Genomic DNA, 21,424 nt, shown 5'->3' with positions numbered 1-21,424 from the left:
AGGGTTGTGCAGCGCCCACCCTGGGTTGGATAGTGCCCACCCTAGGGCCCAACCAATGTGTAAAAACACATGCCCCTCTCCACACCCCGATTCCCCTTACCCCGTGAATGCTCTGTGTGTGTGTGGGGGGGGGGGGGGGGGGGCATAGACATGGGCCATGAGGACTCAGGTGTGAGTCCATACCCACTGTTGTGCCCATCTTAATTAGGGTTTTAATGTTTTTTGTGCTTTTTTGTCAATTAACATTAGGGATAACTCTATGAATAATGAATATTGAATGCTTCAGTGGTTAGAGTATTAGGAGCTTTGTTTTTTTATTCAATTAGAACAAATTAATGATTTTTTAAGATTTAAGATATTTATTTGGATTTTTCCAAATGACATGAATATTTAATTAAGGTTTTTTGTTTTCTTTTTCTTTTCAATTATCATTAAGGATGATTTCATTAATGAATGCTTGATTTTGGTTATCAAACCCTGAATTTTTTTTACTTTTGTTAGGATTTCAGTTTTTTATTTTGGTTTTTCAAATTTCATGAATATTTAATTAGACTTTCTACTTATTTTTGAGCTTTTGTTTTCAGTCAACATTAAACATGGTTCTATGAATGCATGTTTAATTTTAATTAGAATTTTAGAGTTTTTTTCAGTTAACATATCTATGAATGATGTTTATTAGGATTTGTGATTTTGATTTGGTTCTTTTAAAATGGCATAAATGTTTAGTTATGATTTTAAGGGTTTTTTGTGTTTTGTTTCAATTACCATTAGGCATGAACCCATGAATAATCAATGCTTGCGTTTTGTTAGAATATTAGCAAATTTTTTATCAATAGGAGTTTTGTTAGGATTTAGATTTTTTATTTACGTTGTTCAAATGACATGAATGTCTAATTAGGGTTTTAAGGGTTGTCTATTTTTTTTCTTTTCAATTAGCATTTTAATTAACAATTATCATCATTTTATGATTGATTTCTAGGATTATAGGGTTTTTTTATAATTTATTTGTCTTTCATATAGCTATACTTTTATGGAGGTAGCTTGACCATCCAAATATTTTTACAACGTGGACATTTGATTTTATGAAGGTAACAACAAAACAACAACAACAACAACTACACCTTCATCCCAAAACAATTGGGGTCGGCGATATGAACCAACAAAGAAAATCATTCTGGGTCTTCCACATGAATCCTTCTCCTCCATTCATTTCTATCCAATGCCATGTCCTCGGTGAGGTTCAAAGCATTCATATCCTTTCCTATCACCTCCATCCATGTCTTCCTAGGCCTACCCCGACCTCTTTTAACTAATATATTTTCCCATTTCTCCATCCTTCTAACTGGAGCATCATTAGGCCTTCGTCGAATATGTCCAAACCACCGTAAACGATTCTCTCTCATCTTATTTTCAATGGGTGCAACGCCTACCTTCTTACGTATCTCCTCGTTCCGAATCTTATCTTTTATTGTATTTCCACACATCCATCTCAACATACGCATCTCAGCTACACTCATTTTTTGAATATGATGTCTCTTGGCAGCCCAACATTCCGTACCATATAGTAAAGCGGGCCTAATAGTCGTCCTATAAAACTTTCCCTTCAACCGCAATGGCATTTTATGAAGGTAAGATAATTATTTATTTATTTTTGAAAATATATTGTTAGCATAGTTTATTAGTAATTAATTTTTCTTTATTACTATGTGTTTGTGTCCACCCTAGTTTAGATTCCTGGCTCCGCCCCTGCATGTGAATGACGTGGTTTTTCCCATTATCCCAGAAAAACAAAAGAAATTTACCTAAGCACCAGATATCAATAGGAACATCCTCTTAATCAAAATCATCTCCCCATCTTCAATTCTTTTCAAGGCCTGTCTGGGAATTCTAGGGAAAAATAACCAAGAAATTTCTTAAGGTGAACAGGATACAACATTAAGAGAAGCCCTCCCACCCACCAAGGACCAGCACAAATCCATAGTATTATACAAAGGAAGTAAACAAATTACGCTAATATTTACCATGATCAAGCACAAACTGGGTATCCAGGTTGCAACAGATGCCAGTGAGGTCAACCTCTTTTTTCATTGAGGGTCCTCAGTTACTCTACAAGAAAGGAGGTTAGTGTGCAAGGGGGCTTTAGCAAGCGGGCAGCTGAACTCATTGAGCATGTGCCTGTTCTTGCCGACATCCACTCCATGCATTCCACCCAGAAGAGATTGTAGATGTAACCTTGATTTAGAAGCAACAGCTAGAGATTCTTCATCTGGGTTTTCTTTGGCAGCAGCAATAGCCGCCAAGTATTCTTTTCTTGCAATTTCTATGCTTTCCAGTTCTCCATTATAAATCATCTCCTGTTAATTAAGAGAAACATGCACGTCAGAAAATGCATGGACATGCACACATGGAATACAGGAATAAAGAGAATAAAATAACAGAACAATTCATCAAAACAATCTGACAGGAAGGTTGACAAGAAACAAGCAAGCAACATACAGTCACCATTACAAATGGATAGAATGGTAAGCACAGACAGAGGACAAACACACCAATTAAGAAATTTCAAAAAGCATAAGTGTGGAAAAAGGGACGGTGTGAAAGAAACATGGCAAAAAATATAAGCAGCAAAGTGTGTTAAAAGGCCTTAGACTATCTCATACAAATGACTCCTGAGCAAAAAGTCCAGACACAGTAGAATGGACATTGATTAAAGATGTTCCTGATGTAGAAGCTTGCACACAACTAAAAGACGTAAAGAGAAATCTAATAACCATGTTAAAACAAACTTCATAAGACACCACCAATATCAAAAACAATACTTCTGAGAAAGCGGGGGTGGGAATTTCAAATCAACGAAAACAGGAAAAGAAAATACCCTGGACTGGAACTGATCTTGACAGTGAGGAATGTGTTCATCATCAGCAGCATCTTCTTCCTTGAAACTTGAGTTTGATGCAATCTCTTTGCTTGTTTCAAACACCCGCATAAATATTGCAATCTCATTATGCAAATAGTCAAGCTCATCCCTTGCCTCCTCTGCTTTCCTACTTGATTTTTTTGATTCCCACATTAGTTTCTCCACAACTGCTTGCTTGTCAGCAAGTTTGATCTGTTTGGAAGCCAAGGTCTCAATCATCATTAAGTGTGGTTTCCAGTTTCACATTTGTATATTGAATAGTTACATTATATCAATAACAAATGAATAAAACAATGTAGCCACCGTTAGATTCATGACTCATGGCCAGTATAACACTTGACAAGTTTCTTAATTGAACAGATGCACAAATAACAGCAGAAAAAGTGAAAACTGCATTAAGTATAATAACAGAGGATGAAGTATAATAACACACACACACACACACAGATTATATATATAGCGAAATGCGTAGCTGCTTGATAAATAGGTTCTTGAGCACCTACTTAATTGCACTGACCGTCCATCACATGCATTGATGGATGGTCAGCGTGCAAAAAAGAAAAAAAAAGAGTTTTGGCACAAAAACGGGTAAAAATACCCTTTAGTGGCGCTCAAAACCGCCGCTAAAGTAAAAGGGACATGGGCGGCATTACAAATTTGTAATGCCACACGCATCCTTTTGACATTTAGCGCGCTTCAACAGAGTCACTAAAGGGTCTTTTTTGCTCGTTTTTGGGGTCAAAAGACATCCTTTTAGTGTTGTTTTTTTCGTTGACTGTCCATCAAGCACACGGTGGATGGTCAGCGCGATTAAGTGTGGGTTCAGCACCTATGCATTAAGCACCTACCCATCACTCTATATGTATATATTATACGTTGATATGATACAATAATTTTCAAAAGTTAGGACATAGGGTCTTTAACTGGTAAGTTGGTAGAGTTAGTAGATGTTATGTGTAGGAGAAAGATTGATATTTTATGTCTTCAAGAGACCAAATGGGTAGGTGAGAAAGCTAAAGTGATAGAACCTTGGAGATATAAGATTTGGTATACAGGAATAAATAGGAATAGGAATGGAGTAGGGATTGTTATGAGTCGTCAGTTTATAGATAATGTAGTTGAGGTCCGTAGGAAGGGTGATAGAATTTTACTTATTAAATTAGTATTAGGTACGGATATTATTAATATTATTAGTGTTTATGCACCTCAAGTAGGTTTAGATGATTCCATTAAGCATCAATTTTGGGAAGATTTAGATGGAGTAGTACAAGAGACATCTTATGGAGAAAAGCTTTTCATCGGCGGTGACCTTAATGGACATGTAGGCATTAGTAGGGATGGATTTGAGAATATCCATGGAGGCTATGGTATAGGAGAAAGAAATGAAAGTGGAGAAAGGATTTTAGATTTTTGTTTGTCCTATGATATGATCTTAGCAAACACCTGGTTTAGGAAGAGGGAGTCTCACCTAGTAACATTTAAAAGTGGGGTTAATACGAGTCAGATAGATTTTTTCCTACTTAGAAAGAGAGATAGGGGTTGTTGCATCGATTGTAAGGTTATACCAGGAGAAAGTGTAGCTACACAACATAGAGTCTTAATTTTAGATCTTAGAATTAGACAATGCCGCAAAAGGGATAGACATAGGATAGATCCTAGAATTAAGTGGTGGGCACTGAAAGGAGCTAAACAAGAAATGTTTGTAGAGCAGGTAGTTAAGGAAGTTGATTGGTGTCTCGAGGAGGATTCAGAATCAATGTGGAATAAGATAGCGGGTGGTATGAGAAAAGTAGCTAAGGAGGTATTGGGTGAGTCTAAAGGCGGTGCACCACTAGGTAAGGATACATCATGGTGGAACGAGGATGTCAAATTAGCTATTAAGGTTAAAAGAGAGTGTTATAGAAATCTAAATAAGAGTCGTGATAATGAGAATTTGGAGAAGTATATGATAGCAAAGAAGGAAGCTAAAAAAGTTGTTCGAAACGCGAGGGCTAAGGTATATAAGGAGGTTTATGACAAGTTGGATACCAAAGAAGGCGAGAAGGATATTTATAGGCTTGCAAAGATGAGAGATAGGAAATCGAAGGAGTTGGGTATGGTTAGATGTATCAAAGATGAAACGCAAAGGGTTTTAGTCAAAGATGAGGAGATTAAGGAGAGATGGAAAGATTATTTTGATAAGCTATTTAATGATAGTCATGCTCAAGATCTTGGCGACTTCTCCATTCCTTTTCATGAGATAAATCGTGACTTCATGCGCAAGATTCAAAAGAAAGAAATTGCAGAGGCTTTGAAGAAAATGAAATCAAGAAGGGCAGTTGGCCCAAATGGTATACCTATCGAGGCTTGGAAATGCTTGGGAGAGAAAGGTTTAGAATGGTTGACAAATCTTTTTAACTTGATTTGGCGAACAAATAAGATGCCTAATGAGTGGAGGAAGAGTACTTTGGTGCCTTTATATAAGAATAAGGGTGATATACAAGATTGCACAAACTATCGTGGTATAAAACTCATGAGTCATACTATGAAACTTTGGGAGAGGGTGATTGAGTCTAGGTTGAGGAAGGTTGTCATGATATCGGAGAATCAATTTGGTTTTATGCCTGGAAGATCAACTATGGAAGCTATACATCTTCTTAGACAACTTATTGAAAGATATAGAGAGAGGAACAAAGATTTGCATATGGTTTTTATTGATTTAGAGAAGGCATACGATAGAGTACCTAGGGACGTTCTCTGGTGGACAATGATGAAGAAAGGTGTTTCTCTCAGGTACATTAGTATAATTAAAGATATGTATGAAGGAGTAGTAACCAATGTCCGCACTTGTGGAGGGGTGTCAACCAATTTTCCGATAACGGTTGGGTTACATCAAGGATCTGCTTTAAGCCCTTTCCTATTTGCGATAGTGATGGATGAGCTTACGAGATCAATTCAAGAAAATGTACCATGGTGTATGTTGTTTGCTGATGATATTGTTTTGATTGATGAGTCTAGAGCTGGGGTTAATGCTAAGCTAGAATTATGGAGACAAACATTGGAAGCTAGAGGTTTTAAGTTGAGTAAGAGTAAGACTGAATATATGGAATGTCGGTTTAGTAAGCAACGAAGTAGTGATGGGAGTGTAGTGAAGCTTGGTGAGCAAGATATACCGGTGAATGATTATTTCAAATATTTGGGATCCATCATTCAAAAGTATGGAGAAATTGATGGAGATGTAAATCATAGGATAAAGGTTGGGTGGATGAAATGGAAAAGTGCTACTGGAGTGCTGTGCGATCGTAGAATGCCATTGCGGTTGAAGGGAAAGTTTTATAGGACGACTATTAGACCCGCTTTACTATATGGTACGGAATGTTGGGCTGCCAAGAGACATCATATTCAAAAAATGAGTGTAGCTGAGATGCGGATGCTTAGATGGATGTGTGGAAATACAATAAAAGATAAGATTCGGAACGAAGAGATACGTAAGAAGGTAGGTGTTGCACCCATTGAAAATAAGATGCGAGAGAATCGTTTACGGTGGTTTGGACATATTCGGCGAAGGCCTAATGATGCTCCAGTTAGAAGGTTGGAGAAATGGGAAAATATATTAGTTAAAAGAGGTCGGGGTAGGCCTAGGAAGACTTGGATGGAGATGATAGGAAAGGATATGAATGCTTTGAACCTCACCAAGGACATGGCGTTGGATAGAAATGATTGGAGGAAAAGGATTCATGTGGAAGACCCAAAATGAATTTCTTTTTTGGTTCATATCGCTGACCCCAATTGTTTTGGGATGAAGGCGTAGTTGTTGTTTGTTGTTGTTGTTGTTAGGACATGGGAACACAATCACACACATAGATGTATTTATGTGTGCAAGTGTGTATAAAACAACAATTCTAAATCACTATAATTAGGAACATCAAATAATGAAACTAAGTTGAAATTAAAATGTAATGTAATTGATGACAGTTTAAAAGAAAAAGAATTCAAGTGAATACAAAATAAGTAAATAAAACCATAAATAACAATAGAAAAAGTTAATGACACAATGTTGACTGTGTGTGAAATTGGCTTGACAATGTCCATGAAGTGTCGTGTCATGTCCTCGAAGTGTCTAAATGTTGTGTGATGTCGACATGGGATACATATGCTAAGTGAAATGTCCATGTGTCATCATAGTATACATATATATTGGATTTGGACTGTACTGTACCCTATTGTAGAAACAACCTATTTCATCACATTTTCTTGATTTTTTTGTGGATCAAGCCCTACGGATATGATTTATATGGTTTGTTTAGTCAAAAACATGTTTTAGATCATCAAATTGCATTGTATAAGAAGATTTTTTAAAGGCTTCAAAAATCACCAGTCCATGATGTATACAAATTTCATGATTGAGAAAATCATGTTTTTATGTCCAAAACTACTTGATCAAAAGTGCATTTTTTAGTAAATGGACTACACTGAATGCATTTGCGAGGTCAAATTGATAAAATAAAACTCGCACCTATGAGTTTTAGTTAGAGAGTAAAGTACTATATATATATATATATATATATATATAAGAGGATTGAACGAAACTCAAATAAAAAAGGAGGTGGGACAAAATATCCCTAATGACTAGTCTAGGACTCTGCCTCAAAGTTTCAATCGGTCCAGAACTCTACTATGATTTTTTCCTTTTACTTTTATTTCATTTGTTTTTCAAAAACAGATTCAGTTTTAAGAGTTTCAAAATTTTGGGACTCTATCCTAGAGTCCCAGTTGATTACGACTCTGACCCTGGTCTCGTATTTTATTCATTTTCACTAATCTCTGAGAAGATCTTTCAAAATCTCTTTGTTTGTCTTTCAAAAACCCAAATTTAAGAGTTTCAAAATTTCAGGATTCTGTTCCAGAGTTTCAGTTAGTTTAGGACTCTGTTTTCAAAACTTCAGATTCTCATCTGGTGATTCCAACCCTGTTTTAAAATCCTTTTGAGTCTTTATTTCAACTTTATCAAAACCCTGGTGTAGGGCCCACACAGTTGGCGCCACATCTGAAAGAGTTTCAATCCATTTAGGACTCTAATCAATTTAGAACTTCAGTTTTATTTTCAAACTTTCTTTCAAAAACTTTCCTTTTTAAAACCCTTTATTTCAAAAACTTGATTTTCAAACCAGTTTTCAACTTTCTTCAAGCGGGGCCCACCCTACAGGGGTGCAAAACCCTAATTTTTAATTTTTATTTCATTTTATATCTTTTATATTTCAAAAATGCAAAAAAATATTAGTTAGTTTAGGTGTCCTTTTGAAATTTTGAGAAAATTCATTTTAACATCTTTGTTTTTACAGTTTTAAAATCGTTTTCTGAAAAAACAAGTGGGGCCCACTTAAGTGGTGCCACATTTGAAGGTATTTTGGTTAACTTAGGATTAGTCAATGTCTTAATTAGGTTAGAAGTTTGAAAAGTCTAATTGATTTTAAAACTCTATTTGATTTTAAATCTTTAAATTTGTTTTAACTCTTTTTTAGGGTTTAAAAAACTAAATGTGGGCCATACTAGGTGGCGCCACATTTGAGATATTTTAAAAGGTTAATTAGGACAATTAGGTTAGCTAATTAGTGTTGGATTAGGGTAGGATTCTTCAAGAAAATTGTCCTTTCCTCATTTGACTCATCCAAACCAATTAAAAAGAGTAAAAAATAATCAAAATCCTCCCTAATTAATGCTTTGAAGTTTCTATAAATAGGGGCACCTAAAGGGGGGTCAACCAATGTTTTTCTCACCAAACATTAATATGTTTTTCATGTTTCTCATAACTCATTGGTTCCTAACTTCCTACTTGTTCCTCCAAGCAATAATTGTGCTCTTTTTCAATTAATCCTCATGTAACTTTTTTGTTGTTCTAACGTTCAACATCTAGATCATTGATTCTCACTTTGGTGACAATTATATAAGCAGACAGAGCCATAGGCTTAGTAGTTAAAATCCCTCCTAGGTCACTTGCACTACCCAGGTGCAAGCGTACCATCTAGAAACACCTTGGGGGGCACACCAATGTTGGTATTTTATATTTGTCCTTTTATAGTGTTTAAAACATTAGAATCATTTTTTGGTTGTATATTTTGAAACATTTAAGGCATTTATTTTTTCTTGTTTTTATACTTTGTTTTAATTATGGTTTTAACCTATGACCTGCAGGTCAATAGTTATCAACAAACTTGGTATGATGGTGTAGTATATCTGATACTAATATGTGCTGCACACTACGTCACAGGGACTCGGCAAAGCAAGTGCCGCACCCGCGTCGACGCGATGCGACGCGGGTGGGGTCAACACGACCCTGGGTGCGGTCAACGCACCCAGGGTCATTTTGGTCCAATTTTTCGAACGTTAAAAAAAACAATGAAAAAGGAGGATTAGGGCAAAAAAAATTGTTTGCCCTAATCTCCTCTCCCATGCAGCTCAGTTCAACTCGAGTCCTCCCGATGCCATCTCCTCCTCTCCCTCGTCGCAAGTACCCTCTAGTTCCCTCTCTCTCTCTTCTTGTGTCGGCAATGGAGGGGCCGAGCCCCCCTGCTCCCTCCCACTCTCATGTTGGGTCGGCAGGGGAGGGGATGAGCCCCCCCGCTCCCTCTCGCTCTCTTGTTGGGTCGGCAAGGGAGGGGTCAAACCCCCCACCCTGCTCCCTTTGATTTTAGAGGAGGAGCCGAGCCCCCCCCCCCCCCCTTGTTAAAATGTAAAACATATAGATATAATAATAATATAAATATTATTATTATATCTATATTTTTCTGTAATTTTATTTTATTTTTCTGTATTTTTTTTTGTATTTATTTTTGTGTTTTTTAGTGTCTAGTTCTAATAGAACTAGACTAACCTTATCTAGTTAAGTTCCACTTGGAACTTAACTAGAAAGGTAACTGTTGGAACGGTCCAACGATTACATTTCTAACTGTTGGACCATTCCAACGGCTACAAGGACTCTCCTCTTCTTCCCTTTTTCAAACTTGTATATATAGGGGTGCAGCCCCTCTTGTAAAAGTATTCCAATGCTTCTTAAGCATTAGGTTCTCTAGCTTCAATAAAGAATATATTTTATTCTTTTTTGTTTTCTTTTATACCCTTTTAAGGGTTATGCTTAAGTGTCCTTTTAAGACACTCTTTCTTACGGATCATAGTTCGTGTTTTGAAGATCCTCATTTCATGGTATCAGAGCAAGGTTCACCCTACGTTGTGAGAATTTCTTGCCTCGTTTTCCGTGCCAATCTTATAAAGGTGTTTTATCACCTTGGTTGGGTTCTTTGAAGCTCCCTTTGAAGGAAGGAAAAAAGAGGAAGGCTCGTTGTATCAAAATCTTGTGTTTGTTCTCTTTTACCCTCTCTTCCTCTTTATTTCTTTTTATTTCTCCTTTTATCACCTTTGTAAAAGATGGATGATCAAGATAAAATCACCATCATACCCATGAAGCTAAACGACACAAATTATGTAATGTGGGCTTCAATAATGAAGCACCACATATGGGGAAAAGGATTATGGGGCATAGTAGATGGTTCTGATTCAGATCCTAAACTTGTCCTCACCAAAATGGAAGGTAATAAAGAAATTCTCTTAACCGAAAAGGAGAAAAGCAAAGCCTTAGCCAACTTTGAAAAAAGTTGGAAGGAATGGCGAATAGCGCATGCTAAAATTATGTCATGGCTAATTAATAGTGTTGACATAAAGAAATGCTCTAGTCACACCAAATTTGAGCGTGCCGATAAGGCATGAGAATATCTCAAGAATATGTATTCCCTAAAAGATATTGCACATGTGTGCAATCTTCAAGAAAGAGTGAGAATAATGACCCAAGGTGATAAAACTATACGTGAATACTATAATGAACTATCGGAACTTTGGGGTGAATTGGTTATTTTAGAGCCAAAATGGCATTGTCCCTAGGACATTGAGCTCCGGCAAAAGCAACTTGACATGGAGCACTTTTATCAATTTGTAAATGGTCTAAGACCAGAATTCGAGTCAACTAAGTCGACTCTTCTTCATCGGGGAAAAGTTCCCTCTATTGTCGATACTATAGAGGAATTAACTATGGAGGAAAACAGAATCAAGAAGAATACTCCAAAGACTGAAGATGATTCTGTGCTAGCTGTATCTAGACCGTAGAATCATGTACGATCTTATAGACCTCCTCATTTTAACCGACAAAGTGGTGACTATGACAAGAAAAATGTTATTTGCCATCATTGTCATGAACCTGGACATTACAGGCCACAATGTCCCAAGCTTAAGGAGTTGAGAGAGAAAAGAGCTGTGATTGCTGGATCGGAGCCCAAAGATCAGGATGCACCAGTTTCCATGGCTCAACTAATGGAGATTCTCTAACCTCTCATCAAAGGAGCCTCCTCTTCATCTGAAGCTTCAACTGGCGTATCTGCCTCATCTTTTTTCGATCCAGGTAACTTTCCTTGGCTCCTTGACTCTGGTGCTTCTTTCCATATGACTCCAAATAATCAAAGTCTATCCGAATGTGTTAAAAATAAAACAAGTGTGTCAAAAGTTTTTACAGTTGATGGAACTTCTCTTGAAATAGAAGGAATAGGAAATTTTGAAAAAATTCATAAAACTAAAAAATTTTCTATCCCAGAAGTTAGATATATTCCAAAATTAAATTTAAATCTTTTATCTGTATCTCAAATATCTGATTATGGATGTAATATTTCCTTTTCTTCTCATGGTTGCTGGGTTCAGGATCGCCAGTCAGAAAAGCTGATTGGGGAAGGCCATAGAGAAGGAGGACTCTATTACATGGATTTTTTGAAAATGCCGAAGAATGCCTTTTGCTATAACATTAAGAAAATTGAGTTGGAACTGTGACATAAAAGACTTGGTCATCCACATATAGCCAAAATCCAACATTTTCCAAATCTAGGGAAATTTTGTAACTCTGAATCATTTGATTGTAAAGATTGTATTCTTGGCAAAATGAAAAGATTACCATTTCAGAACACAACTTTTATCTCTTCAAGACCACTTGCATTAGTACACTCGGATGTTTGGAGTCCTGCACCAGTAATTTCTAAAGGAGGACTTGCTTATTATGTTATTTTTGTCGATGATTTTTCCCGACATACGTGGATTTATTTTCTTAAACATAAGTCTGAAGTATTTTCATACTTTCAAACATTTCATAATATGGTTAAAAACAAGTTTCAAAATGATATTACTATTTTTTCGCACAGATTCAGGGAGAGAATTTTTATCCACAGATTTTAAAAATCATCTTAATTTACATGACATCACACATCAAAGGTCATGTCCATACACAACTCAACAAAATGGGCTGGCAGAACGTAAACATCGCCATATTATGAAAACTACTAGGACTTTATTAATAGCAAATCAAGTCCCGAAAGAATTTTGGGCAGAAGCTGCCTTAACTGCCACCTATCTGATTAATAAAATGCCATCATCTTCTTTGCAAAATATAACTCCCATTGAAAAACTTATGAACATTTCTCCATATTACTCTAGACTGAGAATATTTGGATACAAGTGTTTCATATTTACCGACAAAAATGATAAACTTTCTCCTCGTGCGATTCCTTGTGCCTTTTTAGGGTATGCTGAAAATAAAAAAGGTTATAGGTGTTTTGACCTCAAAAATAATAAATTATATGTGTCTAGAAATGTTTCCTTTCTCGAAAAGGAGAGCTTCTTTGATTTTGAAAAACCAAAGGAAGTCATTGAGTACTCTTTTTTGTTAGATCTGACATCAAAATATGATGAATATGATCTTGACTATAACTTTGATCAAAGAATTATTGATCTTGATCATAATGTTGACAATGAAGAAGTTCATAGAGACACTAGTATACAATATTCCAGGCGACGAGAGCCTAATCTTCCATGTGCACTTGAAAGATATTCTGACATTCCAACTAGACAGTCATCTCGAATCTCGAGGCCTCTAGAAAAGTTTGTGTCATACGAGTCTTTCTCACCTACGTATAGGGCAGTCATTGCATTAATTCACTCATATGAAGAACCATCTACATATCTTCAAGCAAAAAATGATGTCAAATGGATAAAAGCCATGAAAGCAGAATTAGATGCACTCGAAAAGGCTTCTACATGGAATATTCAAGATCTTCCTCCATGCAAGAAAACTATAGGATGTCATTGGGTTTATAAAATTAAAACCAAGGGTCATGGCACTCTTGAAAGATATAAAGCCCGATTAGTAGCCAAAGGGTATGCCCAAGAATATGACATTGATTATGAAGAAACCTTTGCCTCTGTAGCTCGTATGACAACAATCAGAACCTTAATTCCCTTAGCCTCCATCAAGAAATGATCCATCTTCCAAATGGATGTCAAAAATGCATTTCTAAATGGAAAGCTAGTTGAAGAAGTATACATGAAACCCCCTACAGGTCTCAATATTCTTAAGGGTAAAGTCCTTCGCTTAGAAAAAACCCTTTATGGACTTAAACAAGCACCAAAAGCTTGATATGATAGGTTTAGTCGTGTTATGATTGATATTGGGTTTCAATTTTGTTTAACTGACATTGTTTTGTTTATTAAGAATTCTGATGCAGGAATCATTGTGCTTCTTCTCTATGTGGATGATATGATCATCACCGGAAGCGATAAACAGGGAGTTGAAACGATCAAAACACTTCTTAAAAATCACTTTGAAATGACTGATTTAGGCATATTGAGATATTTTTTGGGCATTGAAGTTGCCTATTCCCCTAGAGGATACTTATTGTCCCAAACTAAATTTTCTTTTGACATTGTTTCCAGGTCTGGTATTACTGATGACAAGAAAGTAGACACTCCAGAAGTTGTCAATGTTAAAATGAAGGTTGATGATGAAAAACTTCTTGCAGATCTCACCTCTTACAGACCGCTTGTCGGGGCACTTTCCTATCTATCCATTATCAGACCAGACATAACACATGCTGTTCACACAGCAAGTCAGTTTCAGTACGCTCTCACCTCTGTTCATATGGGAGCAGTCATGCGTATTATCAGATACATCCAGTCCTCTTTTTCACGGGGACTTTTCTTGTCTTCCGCCTTCTCTCTTGATTTAATTGCATATACTGATGTTGATTAGGGAGGTGATCCCAATAACAGACACTCAACCACTGGTTTTTGTGTTTTCTTAGGTGAATCATTAATCTCGTGGAGGTGTAAAAAGCAGTAGAAGGTCTCTCTATCATCCACCGAAGCTGAATACAGAGCCATGACAACCACGACCATGGAAGTAGTTTGGCTCCGACGTCTGCTTGCTGACATGGGAGCTGAAGCAACAAAAGCTTCACAAATGTGTTGTAACAACAAAAGTGAGATCTACATTGCAAGTAACAGAACATTCCACGAACGCACCAAACACATCGAAATGGATTGTCATTACGTCAAAGAGGAATATCTACATGGGACAATTGATCTGCCATATGTTACTTCAGAATATTAGTTAGCAGATTTCTTTACAAAGCCTTTCGCTGCTCCTCGTTTTCACTTCCTTTTAGACAAACTTTCTCTCATTGTACCGTAAGTTTGAGGGAGAGTGTTAAAATGTAAAACATATAGATATAATAATAATATAAATATTATTATTATATCTATATTTTTCTATAATTTTATTTTATTTTTCTGTATTTATTTTTGTGTTTTTTAGTGTCTAGTTCTAATAGAACTAGACTAACCTTCTCTAGTTAAGTTCCACTTGGAACTTAACTAGAAAGGTAACTATTGGAATGGTCCAACGGTTACATTTCTAACTGTTGGACCATTCCAACGGCTACAAGGAGAGCTCCTTAAGAGCTCTCCTCTTCTTCCCTTTTTCAAACTTGTATATATAGGGGTGCAACCCCTCTTGTAAAAGTATTCCAATGCTTCTTAAGCATTGGATTCTCCAGCTTCAATAAAGAATATATTTTATTCTTCTTTTTGTTTCCTTTTATACCCTTTTAAGGGTTATGCTTAAGTGTCCTTTTAAGACACTCTTTCTTACAGATCTTAGTTCCTGTTTTGAAGATCCTCATTTCATTTTACCGAGCCCCCCCTCTCACTCTCTTGTTGGGTCGGCAGGGGAGGGGTCTCTCACTCTCTTATTGGGTCGGTAGGGGAAGGGCTGAGCCCCCCCCCCCCCCCCTGCTCCCTCTGTTTTCGGCAGGGGAGGGGTCGAGCCCCCTTCCCTGCTCCCTCTTATTTCAGGGGAGGGGCTGAGTCCCTCCTTATTTTTGGCAGGGGATATATATAATATATTTTTATATCAAGATAATATTTGTATAATTGATTTGAATTTTTTAATGTATTTTTTTTTTGTGTTTTCAGGATAAAAATGACGGAGAAAGGAAAAAGACTTGCGTCATCCGCATCCCAACATTTGAGTTCTGCTGCTAGTTTTGCTGATAGTTGTACTGAGACTGATGAAGTGGGGCCACTATGGGTACATGTAGATAAACTTGCAAAAATTGGAGAAGGAGGTGATGGAAACAAGAGATTTCGATGCAAGCTCTATGAAAGAGATTTTGTTGGGTCTTATACAAGAGTGAAGGCTCATTTATTGAAGATACTAGGACATGGCATTTCAGGATGTAGAAAAGTTGATGAGGCAATGCGAAAACAATATAAGAAGAATATGAGAAGAGAAAGACAATGACTGATTCTTGTGCAGTTAGTGTGCCATTTGCAAGCCACCAAGAAGAAGCTGAAAAGAAAAGAAAAATCAATGTAGGAGGTAGAGGAACGATACAAGCAACATTCAATACATATGGAAGAGAAGAATTGAATAGAAAAGTTGGGAGGTATTTTTATTCTAGTTCTCTCCCATTTAATGCGGCTAGAAATCCTTATTGGAAGGATTTAGTAACATCCTTGGCAAATTATAATTTGAGTAGTTATGTGCCTCCAAGCTAAGAAAAAATGCGAACCATACTTCTTGCAGAAGAGAGGGCAAATGTGAAGAGGTTGTTGGAGATTAAAAAATATTCATGGGAGCAAAATGGAGTTTCTATTGTGTCTAATGGATGAACAGATATTCAAAGGCGTCCACTGATCAATTTCATTGCTTCTTCGCTTAGTGACCCAGTATTTTTGAAAGCAGTTGACGCATCTGGAGAATATAAAAATGCAGAGTATTTGAAGGAGTTGTTTATAGAAGTCATAAAAGAAGTGAGCGATCAGAATGTTGTACAAATTATTACAGACAACGCTCTAGTTTGTAAAAGTGCAGCGTTGAGTTTGGAGAATGACTACCCTCATATTTTTTGGACTCCCTGTGTAGCACACAACTTAAATCTGGCCTTAAAGAGCATATGCAACCCCAAAGAAGAAGAAAATTCACAAACATATGCTTTATGTTCATAGATTGAAGATTTAAAAAGAAATGTCAAAAGCATTAGAAATTTTGTTGTTAACCACCATCGTGCTAATGCTATATTTAATAGGCATTCTGACTTGAAATTGTTGAAGGTCGCTGAAATACATTTTGCGTCCATCATTGTGATGGTAAAGAAGATTAAAAAAGTAAATAATGCTTTGGTTAGCATGATGACTGATGAAAATTGGACATTCTATCGTGCTGATGATGATGTCAAGGCTCAAGAAATTAAGAAATTCATTGTTGATGATGAGTTTTGAAACAAAGTAGTATACTTTCTTCAATTTACCCAACCTATTTGGGAAATGTTGAGAGAAGTTGATAAGGATGACCCCATGCTTCACAGAGTTTATGAAATGTGGGATAATATGATTGAAAAAATACAAGTTGTTTTCAAGCATGAAGAAAAAAATCCTGCATTGGATGATTCAAAATTTTTAACCATATTCATTCAATTTTAGTCAGAAGATGGGATAAGAGCAACACTCCTTTGCATTGCATGACATATTCTCTTAATCCAAAATATTATGCAAAAAAGTGGCAAGCAGGTGGTATTGGTCGTGTCCCTCCAAATCTAGACCCAGAGCTATCAAGACATAGAAATATGTGTATGATAAGACTTTTTCCTGAAACATATCTTCTAAATCAAGTCACATAAGAGTTTGGAAAATTTTCATCTTCGAGATTATAAGGACCAACATTATTCACGAGAAAGGAGGATAATATAGATCCTATCACATGGTGGTCAACATTTGGATCAGAAACACCTTTTGTCCAATGTCTTGCATTACGATTGCTATCGCAACCTGCTAGTTCATCTTGTTGTGAAAGAAATTGGAGCACATATTCTCAAATCCACAACGTGAAGAGAAACAAACTCACAAGCAAGTGTGCAAAGGATTTAGTATATATTCATTCAAATCTTCGACTACTTTCACGAACTAATGATGAATACAAGTACTAATTTGCTCTCTTAGTTATTTGATTATTTATTTTTTCATTTTTCATTTAAATATACTTTTATTGTATTTAACATTTTCAAATTGGGTTTGTAACGCAGACAAGGAACATCCAAATTTTGGGATGTAAACCCAGAAGAGTGTGACTTCGAGGGAGACCATGATTTCAATATGACAAACATAGACTTATCTGAGCCCAGTCTTCCCTCTAATGATGCATTTGATGATGAAGAAGAAAATTATTAAGATCCATTACTTTTGGTATGTAATTTAGTTCTTTTTTGCTTTACTTATTTGATCGATATTTAGGTTGATTTATGTAATTGCTTTACTTATTTGATTGATATTTAGGTTGATATATTGTATGCATGATGAATGATATTATGACAATGTTAACTGTTAAAACTTTAAAATTATATATATATATATAATATATATATAATTACATTTTTGCCCTGCTACACCCCCGCACCCTAGGTTTTTTAAAGTGCCGCACCCGCACCCGCACCCATGTGACTTAGGCTGCAGGTCAAAGCTCAAAGCAAAGAATCCAATAAGGATGGGCAAATTGCTCAAAGTTATAAGACGGGTTGATGCTCCAAAAGGTGGTATTGTGTTTTAAGATAGTCAATAGGTTATAACTCAATAGATCTCGAGCCTTATGTCACATAGGTATGGGTACAAGTTTGGGTGTGTGTACGGAGGGGACAGTACAATAATTTTTATAAAGATGGTTACAAGTGTGTAAGAGTGTGTGCATGTGCATGCACGTGTGTATTGTGTGTGGAGTAATGAGTAGCTCCTAAACAATCTTATCTCCTAAACCGTCCTAAATGTCTTCAAAGGAAAAAAAAAATGAATGTTTGCTTAATCTAAGATCATAGATGAATTTTGTATAACTTAGTAGAAAACATGTGTTAGATTAGGCACTTTTTTGTGTTTATATGCCTATTCAGAGAAATAAAAAATCAATGGCTCATATTGCACCGAAACTTGGTGAAACAGAAATCAAGGTTTCTCATCATCATCAAGATCAATTCAATCCAAAGGATGGTTTAGTGAATAAGCAATGATGAAAGCATCTAAAGGTTAGGATTAACCAAAACACACGTGCAACTATGCTTTTTAGAAGTGTTCAGGATGGATAAGGAGCTACTCTCTCTCTCTCTCCTAGGAAGGGTTGTGGTCGGGAGGGGGTCAAGGGTGGGACCACCCCTTTGACCATGTAAAAAAGAAAAAAGGATATGGGTATTGGTTATGAGCCAGACCTGACCGAATCCGCTCAAACGCCTACCCAAGGGCATACCTATTACCATTCCCCAACCTGAGTATGATGACATGGGTATGTCACCCCCGTAGACCCATGTTACTTTAGCTCAGGCCCAACCAGACACATTTTCCCCAAATATGGAACTGAGGAATCATACCTGATTAGAATAAATACTAGATCTATATCAAATACATCAGATCCAACCAAAGCTGGGATGGACATATATGAGCCACATGCAGATCTGCGTGAGTGAAACCAATATTTCTAAGAACCCAGATCTATTACTGGCCTATAAAAAAGATTCTAATATTGTGGGTCCATCCAACTGGAACCAAAACTACTTCAAATGGAAGGGCACACTACAAAAACTAGAACCACATCCATTAGGATCCAAGCAATTGGTATTCCTACCAAGACAATGCCAATCAGAAGTCCATATTTGGACGTGACAATGTAGTATTAGAAGGTTACATCCAGCAGATCTCTGGTCAATAAGAACAGCTAAAGAAGTAGAAGCAGAAGAATGTTGTTGCTGATGATGATGGGGATGATACTACTAAAGGAATAAAACCAAGGGGAAAGGAAAAAAAATCAAGATATCCCAGAGAATAAAATCAAATACCTTTGCATCAGAAAGTTGTAAATCAGCAGCTCTGATTAGGGAGTCTTTTTCTTCTATCTGACACTTTAAATCTTCTATCTCCATCAGAACTAAGTTGAAACGGTTAATTGATTCTTCTGCAGATTTCAATACTTCATCCTTCTCTACTAACTTCTTCTGCAGCTCCTCCACCTGTTGTCGCAATAGAAGCAGCTCTTCCCTTTCCTTTTCAGATGCCAATGACTTTGATGTTAAAATTGAAAAGTCATCAGTAGAAACATCTTGGTTATCTCTATTAGTGTTTTTTTCAATGTTGTTGTGCCCAGGGACCCTTTGCTTTTTGGCGGAGACAGCTTGAACTGGTTTCCTTCCTTTTGGATCAGCCATCTGCAAATGAAAGCATGGAATGTAATAGTTAAAGGCAATGTTACTATGTAAGTGCACACTCATGCACATTTCTTTTAGGCAATGAAGTACATGAATAGAACAAGTGACAAGGAAATGATCATCAATTCTGCTTTGGAAAAAATGAAGCATCATTTGTTTGTCGCAGTCAAGCTCAGATGGAACAGAATATTGTGCTGCTTAGAATGATGCAAATTTTTGTCCACAAAAACAAAATAATAGCAGCAGAAAAGGATTTGTTAAAAGCTTCACTCCATTCATTCACCCTTGCAGTGCATATGATATAAGCTTCAAATGAAATGTTTATGGTTCAATCAGAAGCACGAGTCAGATCACCCAAGTAGATGTGGGTGCCAATCCAATCAAAGCCCCAACTACTGCCCGAGTCTGGTTCATCATGTATAACATTTTTCTCTCTTCTCAATCCATTCTCATCTCTGCATGAATAGTTCACTACAGAAACAAACACTGCAACACTAAACAACAAAGTTGGCACAAGGGGTTCAGCACGATTGCTCAAAGATAAGCCCACTATCAAGACTGAATTCTCAAAACTTCAGCCATCCCATATTTCTGATGTTTTTTAAAGGTACATATATGACCGCGTTCTATATGAGAAGGACTCGCACTCATCATAAATCTTGGCAACAACGCGCAAAGTAAGCCTATCTGTGAACCGTTCAAGATTCCATTAGGTTCATGACTTCCCCTTATTTTTCCTTTTATTTTTCTTAATTAATCGGCTTCGTAGTATAGCTACGCATGCTCCCAATAGGATTCGAAACCAAGATTCTGGGTTAAGATAGTACAACTCTATCCGGTCCAACATTCCGGCATTCATGTTTCCTTATCTTATTTTACCCTGTATTCATGTTTATGAATACACACATTCAGTGCATGCAATCGAATCCAAAAGAAAGAAACAAAGGAAGAAGAAGAAGAATATAGATAACGAAACAGGAATCGACGAAGCGGACACAAAATCTAAACTGTTCAATTACCTTCTTGGAATTAAGGTCCTTAGAAGGCGTCTTGGTGTAGATCAGAGATGCCCGGCGAGTGAACGAAGTGTTCGATCTTCGATCCTTCAACACAAAAACCCGCCAAAAAAGTTCAAAAGTTGAACTAAAGAAAAAGAAAACAATAAGAAACGGGAAACCCCCAAACCTTTGACCGCGAAACTCAAAATTGAAGCACAATCTAAAGAAAACAAAGAAAACCCAACTCCCCAATCTTCGAAAAAATGTGCAAAATTCATAAATCGAATCTCAGTCCGCATCAAATCTAAAGAGAGAAAACGTAGAGAGAGAAAGAGGGAACGACTGATTTTACAAAAAAAGAAGAAGAAAAGAAACTACTTTCTCTCGTGTCTTATCTTACCATAAGGGACTCGACGAGAGGGACCATCTCCACCAGATTCTTGAAGAGCAATCTGTCGAAGTTGCCATTTGAGGAGGAAGAGGGTGGTGGTGAAGAAGCAGACGAGCCCTCCTCGGGCGGGAAATGGTGATCCATTAGATTTTCAAATTCCAAAGAGGAAATCCGAATCCTTGATTTTCTCCTTCTTGGATGGAAGGAGAGAGAGAGAGAGAGAGAGAGAGAGAGAGGAAATCGGGGAGACCTCTCGCCCTTCTGTTGGGCAGATTGCAGTCTCCGGCAAGAATCCAACGGAGTGATGATTTTACCAATATACCCTTGCCCAGGTAAGAAGCTTTTCAACTGAAACATTTTTTTAAGAAAAAATCTGTCCTAACGTTTCGCGTAGTTACAAATACACGCCTATCTTTTAAAAATTTACAAATACACGGTTTCGTTAGTAAAAAATTTCAGTCACCTGACTCCTTCATCCGAGGTAAAATCAAATTTGGAAAAAAGTTAAACGGGTTTGTTAACGAGAATATCCATGTCC

At 36.8% G+C, this 21,424-nt stretch overlaps 1 protein-coding gene across 1 annotated transcript; it reads right to left on the bottom strand.

The window, feature by feature from the left end:
* Positions 1-1,909: 1,909 nt before the first annotated feature.
* LOC149818681 (protein MICROTUBULE BINDING PROTEIN 2C-like) lies at positions 1,910-21,110 on the bottom strand. Its single transcript, XM_089983965.1, has 5 exons — positions 20,896-21,110; positions 20,517-20,600; positions 19,132-19,497; positions 2,876-3,109; positions 1,910-2,354 (listed from the first exon to the last, which is right to left on the bottom strand). Exons 1-5 carry the CDS (start codon positions 21,028-21,030, stop codon positions 2,085-2,087), a joined length of 1,089 nt encoding a protein of 362 aa, XP_089840091.1. The 5' UTR covers positions 21,031-21,110; the 3' UTR covers positions 1,910-2,084.
* Between the last annotated feature and the right edge of the window lie 314 nt (positions 21,111-21,424).

The sequence above is a fragment of the Nuphar pumila genome, chromosome 13 (genome assembly GCF_984573655.1).
Source record: "Nuphar pumila chromosome 13, dmNupPumi1.hap1.1, whole genome shotgun sequence".
Lineage (NCBI taxonomy): Eukaryota > Viridiplantae > Streptophyta > Magnoliopsida > Nymphaeales > Nymphaeaceae > Nuphar > Nuphar pumila.
The sequence above is the reverse complement of the archived record's forward strand: the minus strand, read 5'-3'. Positions and strand labels throughout refer to the sequence as shown.